Source organism: Notechis scutatus, chromosome Z, assembly GCF_049901735.1.
Source record: "Notechis scutatus isolate UNSWTSFEM ecotype Mainland chromosome Z, rNotScu1.2, whole genome shotgun sequence".
In the NCBI taxonomy this organism is placed as follows: Eukaryota; Metazoa; Chordata; class Lepidosauria; order Squamata; family Elapidae; genus Notechis; species Notechis scutatus.
In genome coordinates this window covers 39,702,368-39,716,623 of record NC_142025.1, presented here as the reverse complement: position 1 = coordinate 39,716,623, position 14,256 = coordinate 39,702,368, and the positions used below count along the sequence as shown (strand labels likewise).

The 14,256-nt window shown below is 38.7% G+C and overlaps 1 protein-coding gene across 3 annotated transcripts in view; it reads right to left on the bottom strand.

Annotated features, from left to right (window-relative positions):
* Positions 1–8,993, bottom strand: part of THSD7A (thrombospondin type 1 domain containing 7A) — a 253,626-nt gene extending 244,633 nt beyond the window's left edge. For all 3 annotated transcript variants that reach the window (XM_026677769.2, XM_087946162.1, XM_087946161.1), the window contains exon 1: positions 8,442–8,993. In XM_026677769.2, coding sequence (XP_026533554.1) covers positions 8,442–8,598 — 157 coding nt within the window. In that variant the 5' untranslated portion in view covers positions 8,599–8,993. The remainder of the gene's footprint in view (positions 1–8,441) is intronic.
* Between the last annotated feature and the right edge of the window lie 5,263 nt (positions 8,994–14,256).

Genomic DNA, 14,256 nt, shown 5'->3' with positions numbered 1-14,256 from the left:
TGAATCCAAAAGTGTTGCATATGATTCAGAGATCTCCTCTTTGGTAAGAGAAGTCAAAATCATGTTCATGAACAGCACAATGGAAGCTCTACTTGGTTTTGATATGTAAATCAGACAGACCTTCATTTGCATTGTTGTGGTTTCCATCTTTTTTTTTTTTAATCACATCCTTTGGACAACCCCAACATCTCTGGGTGTCCATATGGTTATCAAAGTTCAACTGGGGGGAGGGGACAGTATAGTTCACTGCATGTGGCCAGTGGAGATAAATTATGTATTTGAAAAGAAAATAGCACTATGATACAGAAGGGGGATTTTTATTTGCACTCTCCCCTCTCTCCTTTAATTTCTTGTGTTTCTCAAATATGCAGAAAGGACAATGATGATTTGCCTAGGCTAGTGGGATTTAAGATGATGAACCAAAAAAATGACACAGGGTCAACCATCAGATTTCAGAGATATCAAGCAAGAGAAACGGAATTTCCCCAGACCTATCATATGTCAGTCCATTCATCCATCAGTGCCTTTTTATTATTTGTGGTGGTGACAGTATGAACAATAATGACACTCTTTTTTCTCCTCTGCCTCCCTCGTGAGCAAGCTGCTGCCTTCCCATTCAGTTATGTCAAGAAAAGTGGTATATCAGTATAAGCTGCAGCTGTCTACCACCTTTAATTAGATTATTTCCCCTAGGTGAGTATGGCAGTAAACTGAACCAATCCTACACTGCCCTTAGGGCTGTTCTCTGCTTCAGGGCCTTCATTAGCTCTGTAATCCCAAAGGAAGTGCCTGACTGGCTGAGCTCTCTGCTACTCTTAGATTCCAGGGACTCCTTAGCATTGCAATGTGGGCAGGATTCATCTGCATAGCATTTTTCCAGACCAGGTATCCTGGCATTTTGCCATTGGTATGTCATCCATCTGAGGGCCATATATGGAGGTCCCTGTGGTTTAAGATGAAGAATACTCTATAGTAAAGTGGGGTAAACACGTATATGTTTAGGATGAGTCTTTTCAATAAAGGGGCAAGAGAAAATGAGTGAAGGCATGAGGGTGACTAGATGATAGCAAAACACACACACACAAAAATCAATCAGCTTGTCCATAACAAAAATCAAGATTAATTCATACCAGTGTTAGGAATGGCAAACAGGCACAATTTTTTTTTTAACCTTTCAAGAACTTTTCTGCCCAGCATTTACAAAAAGGATATAGGAGCAAAGTATTTTTATCCACATGAGAATAGAGGGGAAAGATCTTCTTCCAATCCATTTATGTCTAAATGGTAATTCCTAAGAATTATGGTGCATGATATAAGAATAAAAAATAGACACAACAGTATAGATTCTCCACTATTACTATAATTGCTTGTGGATTAATACACATCTAGCATTAAATTCTGAAATGGAAGATATCTAATAAAAGTTCCTGCAACAGTAATTGTACACCTTTATATACTTGTTATATAAGTTACAATTAAAATATTCATAGTAATAGCAAAAAAATGGATAAAGTTTACATTTGTTAAAGGGCCATTGTCATGTATTCAACAACTTATTAGTGGATAACTGGTTGTCTATAATCTTATACTCCAGAAGATGAATGTTCTTTAAATATTGAAGCCATGTGCATCAAATTAATTTGTATGAGTCTTTTAACAACAAATCAGTACCTCCCTTCTGACAGCATGCTAAACAGGTGAGAAAGATTCCCATGAATTTATATACACACATTCCCCAATAACGTGTCAAATTTACATTGATAAATGTGTGTAAAACACACAGAGGGGTCCAGCATGGTCTGATACTGATCTAAAGAGATAATGCACAGCATATTAAAATGGTCAGCTCAACAACAGCTGCTGTTTTCAATAAGCTCACAGCTGGGCCCTCCCCATCTCCCCGAAAACAGTGCCTCCACCATGCCAGACACATGCCTCATCCTTTGTTCCAACCGTCTACTGTTGAAGTTAAATATCATTCGCTGATAATCAGCACCTCTCCCCACACAGCTTGTTTGCAAACCTTCTCATTTTCAACTCCTTGTTGCCCAAGTTAAAGAACAGTGAATGTACAGTAAGTCCTATCACTGTCATCATCAGCAACCCCAAGAGATTTCTCAACAAATTTTATTGTAATGTAATTTTGAAATTTAGATATATAGCATCTGACTCCTCTTATTACATCCAGATTTATGAAAATAATTCAGGGGAACCCAAAAAATATTTAATCTTTCTGTGATTTTTAAATGTGGTTCTTACGCTAGATTACTGTTCCATTTTATTTTATTGTGTGTGTGTGCGCGTGCGCGGACACACACACACACACATATACAGGTTCACTGTTGCAGAATTTAAGGATAAATCAAGATCAGTAATTGTCAACATTTAGAATTATGATACCAAATCATCACAATTTCACCTTGCAACCTAACTTTGCATTGTCTCCTGATTCTATAGTATACTTATCCAACTATCCTTCCATGTGAGATAAACTAGATTATCAAAGCATCAAATTTAGCTGTGGTGATAAGCAGTATCCACTATGCTCAATGCAACATGCCCCTCCCTCAAATTAATTATGTAATTAAGAGTCGATTTAGATTTGTCAGTATCCTCAGTGAGGGCCCACGCCATCTTCAGTAAAGCTGACCTCCATAACTATAGTACTTCTTCCTTATCCAGTCACGTAAGTTGATATTTGACTCATTATGAGCTGAGCTCATTTTCTGAAGTATTTATTGGCTAATTAATCCCAATGACACATCCTAAAAGTTGATGCCAAGTCAGCAACTGGATATACAATTGTAGTGCCATGAATGTCTATCTTCTATACTGTATACAACCTATACTATATTCTTTAAGCAATGATAAGAGGCAGATGTACAGAATACATCCAAAATCTGGGACCCATGATTCCAAAGGGAATTAAATTTAGGGAAGCTGTGAATACTTCAGTTCTGCTGGGCTATTACTGCAATCATATGATGCTCCTTTTGAACATTCTGTGATAGTTTCAATGGGAAGAGAAGAGAAAGGAAGAGCACTTTTACTTTTCAAGGACACATGGAATGCTGAACTTGAAGGTCCTCTAGATTCCAGAGCCCTGGAATGCTGCTGAATGTTCCAGTTCCAATAGCAGTACCATTAAGAGTGCTATGCCTTTACTACGTCTTCTCAGCAGCTCTAAGAGTAAGCATTCATTTCCAATACAACAGTGCCTAAGAGTAGCATCCAATCATGGAACAATACACTTTGTGGTCTGAGTATGGACATTTCTCCCAATTTATCAAACCACTTTCTTGTTTTGTCAGCTCTGCCTGGTTTGCCTGGCACCTCACAGGCATCTTGCCATCAAAGGTTAGAAGGAAGGGAGGGAGGATGAAAGGACAATAAAGCTGTGTGTGTGTGTGTGTACATGATGGGAAATCAGGAGGGGGGGGGATGATGTGATACAAACCCGAGCAGCCAGATCTAGTTTGTGCCAGCATCCCAAGGCCAGGTACCCTTAGAAAATATGCAGATTATCCCCAAACATCTCAGCGTTCTCAAAACATTCCCACTCCAGCTGGCAGGAAATGGACTGGTCTTTGGGGGAGGGATGGGCTGTCAGCAACCTTTTTTGTGTCTTTTGAACATAGGAAAAACTCAGAGGTAGTCTGACTTTACTGCAACCAACACCCTTAGAAAAATAACCCTTTGCTTTAATTTAATGGAGTCGAGGGTCTTTCTTTCCTAATGGATGAGATTGGGGCAGATCTGACATATTTTTAGAATCAAATAAAGAAACAGTTTCATTTCCAAACTTTATTTTGACATGCTAAACCCCTTTAGTTACAACTCAGGCTTGAGTTGCTGAATGATGCAAACATATGAAATGAGGAACATAAAACGGCCACATAGGCATAAGTTACTGTGATTTTTTTTTACCATTTAATATACCATTTTGTTAGATCACGGATAAGTAGTAAGTTTTCTTGGAGGTACAATCTTCTCTCCCAAAAGCTGGACAGCCCTGGCAAATTTCTGATGGCTTAGTGATGTCATCAGAATGGAGGGCATTGTTTTGGGAGTTTGGGGAGGGGATTGGATTTGTCATGGGTGGGAATAGAAGACAAAGATCTCACTGAGCCTTTTTCACTAAAATCAGCCCAAACAATTCCAAATCATGTTTTTTCCCCCATTGGTGGGGAGATTTTGAGGGTGGAAAAGAAAAGCCCACCACTCCTTTCCCACCCTTATTTTTTTATAAAGGTCCATGAAGATAGGAGTTACCAGTCCCTAAACTGGATGAACAATTGCTGTTTGTAATTGCAGTATCTATTTCATAACCCAACTATTTGAAATATTTCAATGGTCATCTATATAACTTGTAATAGATTACAGAAAATGCTCTCATGCATACTTATCAAAACAAACATTGAACATATGAATATATTAACATAAAAGATCAGTACACAGGTGGAAGGCCAAAATCAGTCAAGGTATTTAGTCTTAGACTTTCACCATATGATGAGCATCTTTTAGATTCTATAACATGCATCATCACCTAAAATGAGGATAATTTCTAGTCACATCTTATAATTCTTCACTGTGCTTCATTTAAAAGCATGAGCATTCAATTTTCTGAAGAAGAGCTGACCTATAAGAGAGGCTAAAGTAATGTCCAAAGCTTGCAAGAACACTAAATTTGATTTTTTAAAAAAGATAAGTGTAATATAAATTAATATGATTATTTCCCATAAGCTTATTAATCTTTTCCCTCTTCCATATTAAAAAATACCAGGGGAGGGATATATTTAAATTTTTTGGTGGCCTCAAATTGTGGACTTCTGCTTATTGGTTCAACAAGGCAGTTTTGTATTTTGGAAGCCTAATACAAGGAAGTGCATGATTGAACTGTACTGTTTAACAATGAAGTCAGATTTATATCATGTTCTTGACTATTTTTTTAGCATGTTGCTACAAAAGACCATCTTGAAGTTATAAAACAAGGGAAGGTGTTGAATATTCACATGGTTGACATAGATGTACTTTATATATAATGCAATGTGATAAAATACTTCAAGCAGGAGAAAGTTTTGCACTTTTTTCCATTCCACGTTTGGCAAGAGTTACAGGTAATCCTAAACTTATTACCACAATCTGGGGACAAGGTTATTATTATGAATTGGTGTGATTATAAAGTGAGACATTGTGTGACCATGATGACAATCTCAGCACTGCCTGTCGCAGTCAATACTTGAGAATTGCAGGTCATTAAGAAAGCACCCAAGCCAATCCAAGCTATTCCAAGTTTAGTCCCTCCCAGCCTAAGCCTCAGTAAAGGAAAGAATGGCCTCCAACTTCTCCCATTCACTTATCACCCTATCACTGCCCTTTTGCTGCCTTGTACCTTACCTTGTGAGGCAGAAAGCAGTCATAGAAGTGTGCAGATCTGGAGCTGCTTGCCAGGCCCCTGGAAAGCCTCAGTTATCCCAAGCCCACCCAGTAGTCCCTAGTAGCATTTATTCACCTAGTTATCTTCTTTTCCAGTTAACCACACCAACTTTTTGCCTTTTGGGCCAGTGGCGGGATTCAAATAATTTAACAACCAGTTCTCTGCCCTAATGATTTCTTCCAACAACCAGTTCACTAAACTGCTCAGAAACTTAACAAATGGTTCTCCCGAAATGATGCAAACTGGCTGAATCCCACCACTGTTTTGGGCCCATCCATCAGGGCTGAAGTATAAGTGCCTCAGAAGTGCTTTTTGGATCCCGCCTGAAGCAGAAACCTTTGACCCATCTCCTATTTTTTTTATATCTGGCTCACTGATGCTTCAGAATGCTACACCATCTTGTAAAGCTGCACTATCTTTACAAAAGTTTTCCAAAGGCAACACAGCATTCTGAAAGCTCAGGGAACTATGTGTAGGAAACATGCTATAAAAGCTGGGTCCAAGAGAGCAAGACAAAGAAGTGCTTCTCCTTTGGCCTGTGGTAGTTGGGTGCAAAAAATAAAAGACTGGTTGAAGGAATTGGGAGAGAAGGCAGACGAGGGAATGAATACTTGCTGGCACTTCCTGGGGCTTTGTGGGTATGCTGCCTGGCAGGCTGGAGAGCTATGTGTAGGAAGCCAGAGAAGTTGGAGTATTCAGAGTAGGATGGTGACCTCAGGTCCAAAAAAGAAACAGCAAAGGTAGTGAGGCACTTTTGTTTCAGCCCAATAGCTGGGCACAGAAAGCAAAAAAAATGATGTGGGAATTGGGAGAGAAGGCAACTGGACAAACAAATGCTTGTGAGATGGGTGATGGTAACTGAGGCTTCCCAAGTGTTGTGAGCAGATCTAGAGTCATGCAATTCTTGGGCTGCTTGTCATCCCACAAGGTAGGGTATGGGGCACCCCAAACACCATAGATGGAAGGAAGATAGATAGGGGGAGTTAAAGGGCTCCTGTTGTCGTAAGTATGGGTGGACAGCTAAATGCTCAAATTTTAATCACATGTCCATGTAGACACTGCAATGGCCATAACTTCAGGCACAGATTTTAAGTCCCTTTTTTCCAGCACCATCATAACTTTGAACAAACACTGAACAAATAGGTATATGTTGAGGGCTACCTAGATAGATGGTCAGTGTCCAGATATGAATGTAGGCTTTGGTGCTTCATTTTCAATAAAATCCCAAATATCAATCTTCTAGCAGTTGACGGTGAATGATTCAGATTGAATAATCAGAACATGAAAATGCATACAAGGAAGATTTTACAAAAACCCACAGTGGGGAGCAGGGAACAGTAAGGAAATAATTCCTCCTTCCTATAATTTACAAAAGTTGTACAGAACAGAAATAGGGATTTATAGTTGAAATATTAATTACTTTCTATCTACAAATGTTTCCTTGCTCTCTAATGAAGTAAAATATATATTGCAAAATACTTGACATATTCCATGACATATTGCAATACGGATAACAATTATCACTGGAATAAACTTAACTGCACTATCAATATTTGTCAATTTATTGTATTTAATATCAGCTACTGAATTTAATAGTGAAAAAAAAATGCAAGGAAAGGAAAACATTTATTCCACAGAATGGTTGTGGTGCAGACAAAGAATCAATACTTCTTTAAAATTCACAGGTGTTAAGACATATGACTTTGGAACTCTACAAAAGTAGAGCTATATACACGATGAAGTGTTAACCTGTGATGCCTGACTTTGATGGACAGTAGACATTCTCTTGGATTGATCAATAATGTAATAAATGAAAATAATGTAAGGTCCCTTTTGTATTTGTACTGTGGTCACAAGACCATTGATCTTTCAAAATACAGACTCCTCCCCCTCCCCAAAAAAAATAGGACAGATTTCCACCCACCCCTTTTCAAATTTCTTACTGGGAAAGCCCGACTTCCATTGAAGCAGAATCATCTTCATTCTCTTCTTTGAACAGCTGGATAGATGATAGCTGGATAGATGAAACTATTAAACTGCAAGGTATTGTTATAACTGTATATTTAACTGTCTCTTTGTCCCTCAAACAGCAAGACGCACACATACTGTACACATTTCTGCAAACCTTTGTATCATTTCAAATAGCATAGCTCTATTGCAAATAAGTTCTTCCAAATGCAATGGTTTTTCTTCTCAGTAATCAGGCAAAGGATTGAAATTGCAATATATGACTATTTTTGCTACTGCTGCTAAATTTCAAGAACAGATCTTTTGAAAAAGTACAATTATCTTTCAGTTTACTTTGTTTTGTTTCACACTGTAGGAGACAGTAGCTGTTTTTTTTTGCAAGTCTTCTATCTTTTGAATGTAAGGTCTGCACTCAGCTGGTGTGTTTTGACACACAAAGTAGTTTATACGATTTTAAGAAACACATCATTTGCTGCCATTTAAAAGCTTATACATTCATACAGCAGATTCATATTTTAAAAAAAAACATTGATTTTTATTAAAAAGTTGAGAATTAGAAAAGAGTTCACTGTCTAAAATCAGACACATTATTGCTCCAGAAAAATCATCTGCCTGGTTTGATATTAAATCCACTTAGCTTATTTTTGCCATGAACATTTTTCAATTATGAAATATGGGCAGCTTTAGGGATTATTTCGTTCAATCCATCATCAGTTTCTGCACATGCCATATCCCATCCCACCCACCTAACTTTAAAGACTCCACAACTCCTAAAACACAAATACTTCAAATCACATCTCAAATGCATGCAATTTTTTGTGGTGTTTTTGGGACATTCTTACGGTGCCCACAATTGTTGGCTGTGATCCCATTTTCCCCTTGCTTCTCAAACATTCCACGGTCCCTCTCTTTCTATAAGATTGTAGAAACAACGGACCTTTAAGCAGCCTGTTATCCTGCCAGGAGACATGCATAAGCTGATACCGCCAGGAATAACCCAAAGGATAGTGCACACACACTTCCGCAATTCACTTACCTGTCTTCCACAAATACACTGAAGTTTCCAATTCACTTTGTGCTGTAGTGACCCAGATTGCAAACCAGAGAAGTGCAAGGACCTCCAGGCACTTGCTTGGGTGAGCTGAGACCATCACACCACCAAGGAAAGCAATATACTGCTCTGCCATCTCCATGCCTGCCAGGAGCCTGCTCACTCTTCAAACCAGCAGTACAATGGAGAACCCTTGCCTGAAGGGTTTCTCCCACCCGCCCCTCTGGTCAGGATTTCTTCAGAGGGCAGGGAGACTGGAAATGGCTTTCCAGCTATTGTGCATTTCAGTTGGAAAGGAAGAAAACTGTTTAAGACTTGGGAACAATAGAGCTCTTGCTTGCTGCTGCTGCTGCTGCTGCTGCCACCGCTGGAGCTGCAGCTGCTGGTCCTGTGGTTTTACTTCACTCTCCCCCATTCAGTGGTTACTAGCAGTTTCCATCAGCTGAGAGCGAGGGAGAGACAGCTGTCCACAGGGGGCTTCAGCTGACTGAGCAGGTTCTCTTGGTCTTTGAGGCCACAGCAGTCATTTACACCAGCTGGGGAGAGAGAAAGGGGATGTGGAGGGAAGGGGAGGGGAGAAGAGGAGAAAGGAGGGGGAGAACAAACACCAATAACCAAATGCTGCAATCACAAGGATCCAACTCTCTCTGGCGTGTCCCTCAGAAGAACAATCCATCACCAGTGTGCATTATTGAGCAAGTGTGAACAACTGATAAACCCCAGTGATTTCTCTCCTCTTTTAAAGCAAGTTGTCAGCAGATTAACTCACACTTAGTTCTATCCATATGAGCATAGTCAAAATGTAACAGCAAAGAGAAACATCCTTTTAAAAAAAAAAGAGCCTGTGAAAACTGCTTGTGGATCATTTTGATCTCTGATGCCCAGTAAAGATTAATAGACCTACTTGGTCATGCAGCTCCTTTGATGTCTCTTTATTTTTGAGAAAGCAAATAAATACAGCCAATACCTGAAAAAAAAAAAAAAAAGCCCACAACCTTATGCCCAATATTTTACAGTTGTGTTATACCTTCCCTTCTCATGTTGAATGCAGAGAAGGAATGGCTGAAATAATCTTGCTGAGGGGGGAGGGGAGACAGTAGGAGGGGGGATTACAGGCATTTTAAGTCATCTTGTAAGAGTGTATCTTTGACAGGCAGCAGATCTAACATTATTACTTGTCAAAAGTGCTTTCCTGACAATGTGTGGGAGCGCATGTTAGATTCTCATCTCTGCTGCCAGCTTGAATAATTTATTTGTTCACAAAATATAAACCGCTAGTCAAGTCACACTGATTTTGAGGTGCAATCCCCATGGAAAGGCTGTTTGCAAAGCATAAAATTAAGGGGCACTGAAGATGTTCCTGATCTCAATAGCGAATACTGGGCTTGACAAAGAACACAAGATGGGGCAAAAAGACAGCAACGGTCGGACTTTATGTTAAGCAGAAGACATTATTTTAAATTCACCCCAATGAACTAGAACAAAAGGCAGGGCTGCCTGGTGTTCTGCAGAACCAGAAATGAAAAGACACAGAAGACACAGAATAGCTCTGAGAAAAGCTATTGTAAGACTTTACAGGAAAAGAAAATCTATCGGAAAGGCCTTATTCTAAGAGCAGAGCAACCAAAGAGGTTTAAAAAATGAGGATGCAATGGTTGAAAAAGACAAGCTTCAGCAAGTATCTCTTGGGAAAGCTGTCATTTTTCAGAAGCTTCATAGCCTCACTCATTTTCCCCGAGTGCTGGACTTAAAAACATCAACGATCAAATAATTCCCAGATCTTCATCTGTTTAAATATTCTGACATCAGAGCAAATTAGCAATGTGAAAGCCGCAAATTTGTCTTTGTTTACTTTCTACTCTAGTCTGCCTCTAAGAGGGAATTAAAGGCTCAGGATGACCTGGTGCAGTGAGGCTGTGATTAAGAGAGGTAAGCAAGGGTAGATTACTGTTCCTCAGCTGTGGAAAAAAGCAGCAGCAGTCAGGAGATTATCAGACATACAGAAAATCTGAGTTCAACAAATGTATGGCATTCTAATGGAGGTCACAAAGGATCAGAGAGTATAATAGAGCTATCAGATATGGGCTGCAAAAATCCAGATGACCACCAGATGGCAACAGTTTCAGAACCTTCCAGTTGCTGCCATCTTGTGATTGTTTAGTTTTCTGCAGCCTAGACATGGTAGCCCTAAGGTAAATCAAAGTAAGAAGGTATTATTTCATATCATGCTTGATCTTTTCACAGTCAGAAAACTTATCCCTCCCCACACTCAAGGAACCTTTTTACATCCAGGAATTGATCAGCAAATACTCATTTGTGTACTTTTCTGGCATTGGGGCTATCTGAAATAATAAACTTACTAAATGAAAAGAACATTCTTTTGACTATTTAAATAGTTTCAACTTAAATAAAGACTCTTTTGTACTCACAAATCAAATTTCAGCTCTGAAATTCATGAATGTGTAAAGCTGAGGCTTGCTCTGTGACTATTCTAGCCTTATGCCACTTTGAATCAGAAAGAGCTCTTGAATGTGAAAGCAAAGATGTGTCTCAGCAGGGAACTTCAAATTAGAGGCCTGCTGTCAGCATTCAAGGACTTGTATGGGGTAGAGAAGCAGAGGTGGGAAAGATTTGAATAATCAAAGGCAATAGATAACCATTTTTAGCTCCATGCTGCCATGGCTCTGATCCAAAGGGATCAACTCCATAGAAGTTTGCATTTCTCTTTTCTTGAAAAAGCAACCCACCATACAAACTACAGCTTCCAAAACTGGGGTAATCTTTCCAGTTCAGATGAAATCTGGGAAAGAGGAGAGGAAAGGGTGATTTATCAAGATGGGCACAGAGACATTTAAATAATCAAAGGGGTCCAGCCAGAATCAACCTTATGTACCCACTTTGTTGGGATACAACATCTAGTCAACATGGCTGAAAGACTGGAGATCTATAGTCCAATACATAAAAAGCAAATTAGAAAAAAAGATAATTCCATTATTAAAAGAGCATTCATATCCTTAATTCTATTTTTTCTTAAAGAAAGAAATATAAGACATAATGCTTTGCCAAAAATACTGAGAGCTTTATTGAATGCACAAATATACAATGTCCAAACAGAAAAAGTCGCAGAATTGATATAGATATTCTGATAATCAGTCAAATAGAATGCAAATGATTTCCCTAATTTTATTCTTCTAAAACTCACAAAATGGCTAAACTAGAATAATACTTTTCAGTACATAAAGATAAATAATGGTTGTATTGCTGCTAATGTCTGAGTTGATTTACTCTACAGGTTAATTTTCTTAATAGGTGTTATTAGATAAAATGCATCATTTAAATAGGATTTTATGCAGGGGTGGGATTCTACCAGTTCGCACCTATTCGCTAGAACTGGTTGTTAACATTCTAAGCAGTTCAGAGAACTGGTTGTTAGAAGAAATTACTGGCCTAATCCTGTAAGGAAGGCAGGAAGGAAACATTCTGGTGTTGCTTACAGAAACTGCCTCTCCATTAACCCTTATTACATTCTTGGCAGGACTAGACTTCCTGTCTCTGGAACTTCTCTGGAGTTTTTTTCCCCTCCTTTGCTGGTACTTTGCTTGTGTGGAGTGACCATTCAAAGTTACAATGGCACTGAAAAAAGTGACTTATGACCATTTTTCACACTTACGACTGTTGCAGAATCCCCATAGTCATGAGAGGCCAGGCGAGGACATGTGTGCCTCGATGTGAGTGGTATTGAGTTGGCCACACCCAGCCAATAACATGACCACCATGCCATGCCCACCACCTAAGCCATGCCCATAGAACCGGTTGTTAAAAAAATTGAATCCCACCCCTGATTTTATGCATTAATAAATCTATATTGACTAATAAAGGTAAGCAAAAGAAACAAAACATAACCTGCTGCTTTTGCTACTGAGCTGAATGGGCATTATAAACACTCTTCTAGGCCCTATTCTATATCAAAAACTGTGGATCATATAGAATAAATCTATGAAATACTTTTTCTTCTGTCCAACATTCTTTGAATTCTTAACATTGTAAAAAGTTGGCACCCCATATTGTTGTTGTCCCATACAATAGAAAAGTTCTAGCATTGTAGAACAACAGTCAGAAGGATGCATATTATATTGACTCCCATGCTGAAAAGAAACATTAGTAACTTTTCTTACTGCAATACCAGCAGTAGTAGTAATAGCAATAAAAGGAATATTTATACAAACTTAATCTTTTTCATCTCCCTATATTTATTGACTAGAGCAATGCCATGATTGGCTGAAATGGGGCGAGAAAACATCCTTTAATCAGTCCAAAGCTGATTAAACAATTGATCACAATAATTTGTATGATTCTTTACTGGCCCTATGATCTTACTGATTTAAATCCCCCCCCCCCTTTTTAAACTTTTCTCCTAGCTTAGAGTTTAAGTGTCACAAGATTCTATTGGTTTTGCTGCAACCATCATAACATGTTTACCCTGTTGAAAACATCCTCAGTATATTTCTCCTGGAACTTCTACTCTTTAGCTACCTTCTTAAATAAGTGAGCAAAAATATTGCTTGTTCTGCTCTCCATGATAAATCAAGCATGGGAAATCAGTGTTCCAATGTACCATGCTTATGGAGAGAGTATATTGATCCTGTAAGTATCAAAACCCTTTATTTCTACTTTGTAATCTGATTGCAACCCACCTAGCACTCATTAGAAGTGAGACACAAAATGAGTGCTTTCTTATGTTCTCTGTTAATTATAGCTAGAATTGCTTCTGAAACCGATGAAAAGGTTTGCACTGGGAAGAAGGCGGAGCATCCTCGCTGACAGACCATAGATCACATCTCTCTGTGGCTATGGCCCGTGCTCTTTCGTTGGAGAGCCCCGATCATTATGATTAGGGGCTGAAGCTGCAATGGAGGGGCGGTGGAGTAAGGGGAAGCCACAAGCCAGGTTGAGGGGAGCCACATCTCCCCTCCTTGGTCTTTTTCCCCCCGAAGACGACTGCAGCGGTGGTTTAAAATGGCCACCCCGAAGAGGAGGACTCAGCTGGATTAAGATTTGTCCAGGAGGGAAGAAAGAGGTGGATAACATCTGAACCGGGACCATTGGGCGATGCTACTAAACAAAAGTACCCTGGGATTAAGGTAACATGGAATTTTTAAGAAAAGAAAAGTGAGCGATGAAATTACAAAGGGACAGGAAAAAAAATAAGAAAATATTTCTGACAGCTAAGCAGGGCTTCGAACCGGGAAAGGAAGAAGCCGGAACTAAAGATTTAACTAAATTGGACTAAAATATTTTGGCAATAAACAGGCATAAAATAAATCTGGACTTAAGATTGTCAAATAATAATAATAATAAACTTTACAAATTGGAGACTGGACTGTGTTGGAATATTGAGGTTCAAAAAACCCTAAATAAAAAAATAGGGGGAAAAGGTAAAGACTTTGTATAATGGAGAGTGCCACCTTTTGATAAAAACTTGAGCTCAAACAAAAGGGAAAGCATCCTGTTTCTGAATGAACTATAATATTAAAGAAATATTGAAACAAAGTAAGAATCTTAGAAAGTGAAAGCAGAACTAGAATAAAGAAAAAAACAAGGAAAGACTGACTGTGGGATTGATTGATGTTTTTGGTATAGACCCTGGGCTGGAACAATTGAGGATTTTAGAAAATTGAAAGACGAAAGAAGAAAACTAAAAGTGGTTTTTTTTGTGTGGACTTTAATGATCATAAAATACAAGAGTGTGTAATGATGATATCTGTTTGGGAATTAAAAATGGAACTTAAAAATATGAGAG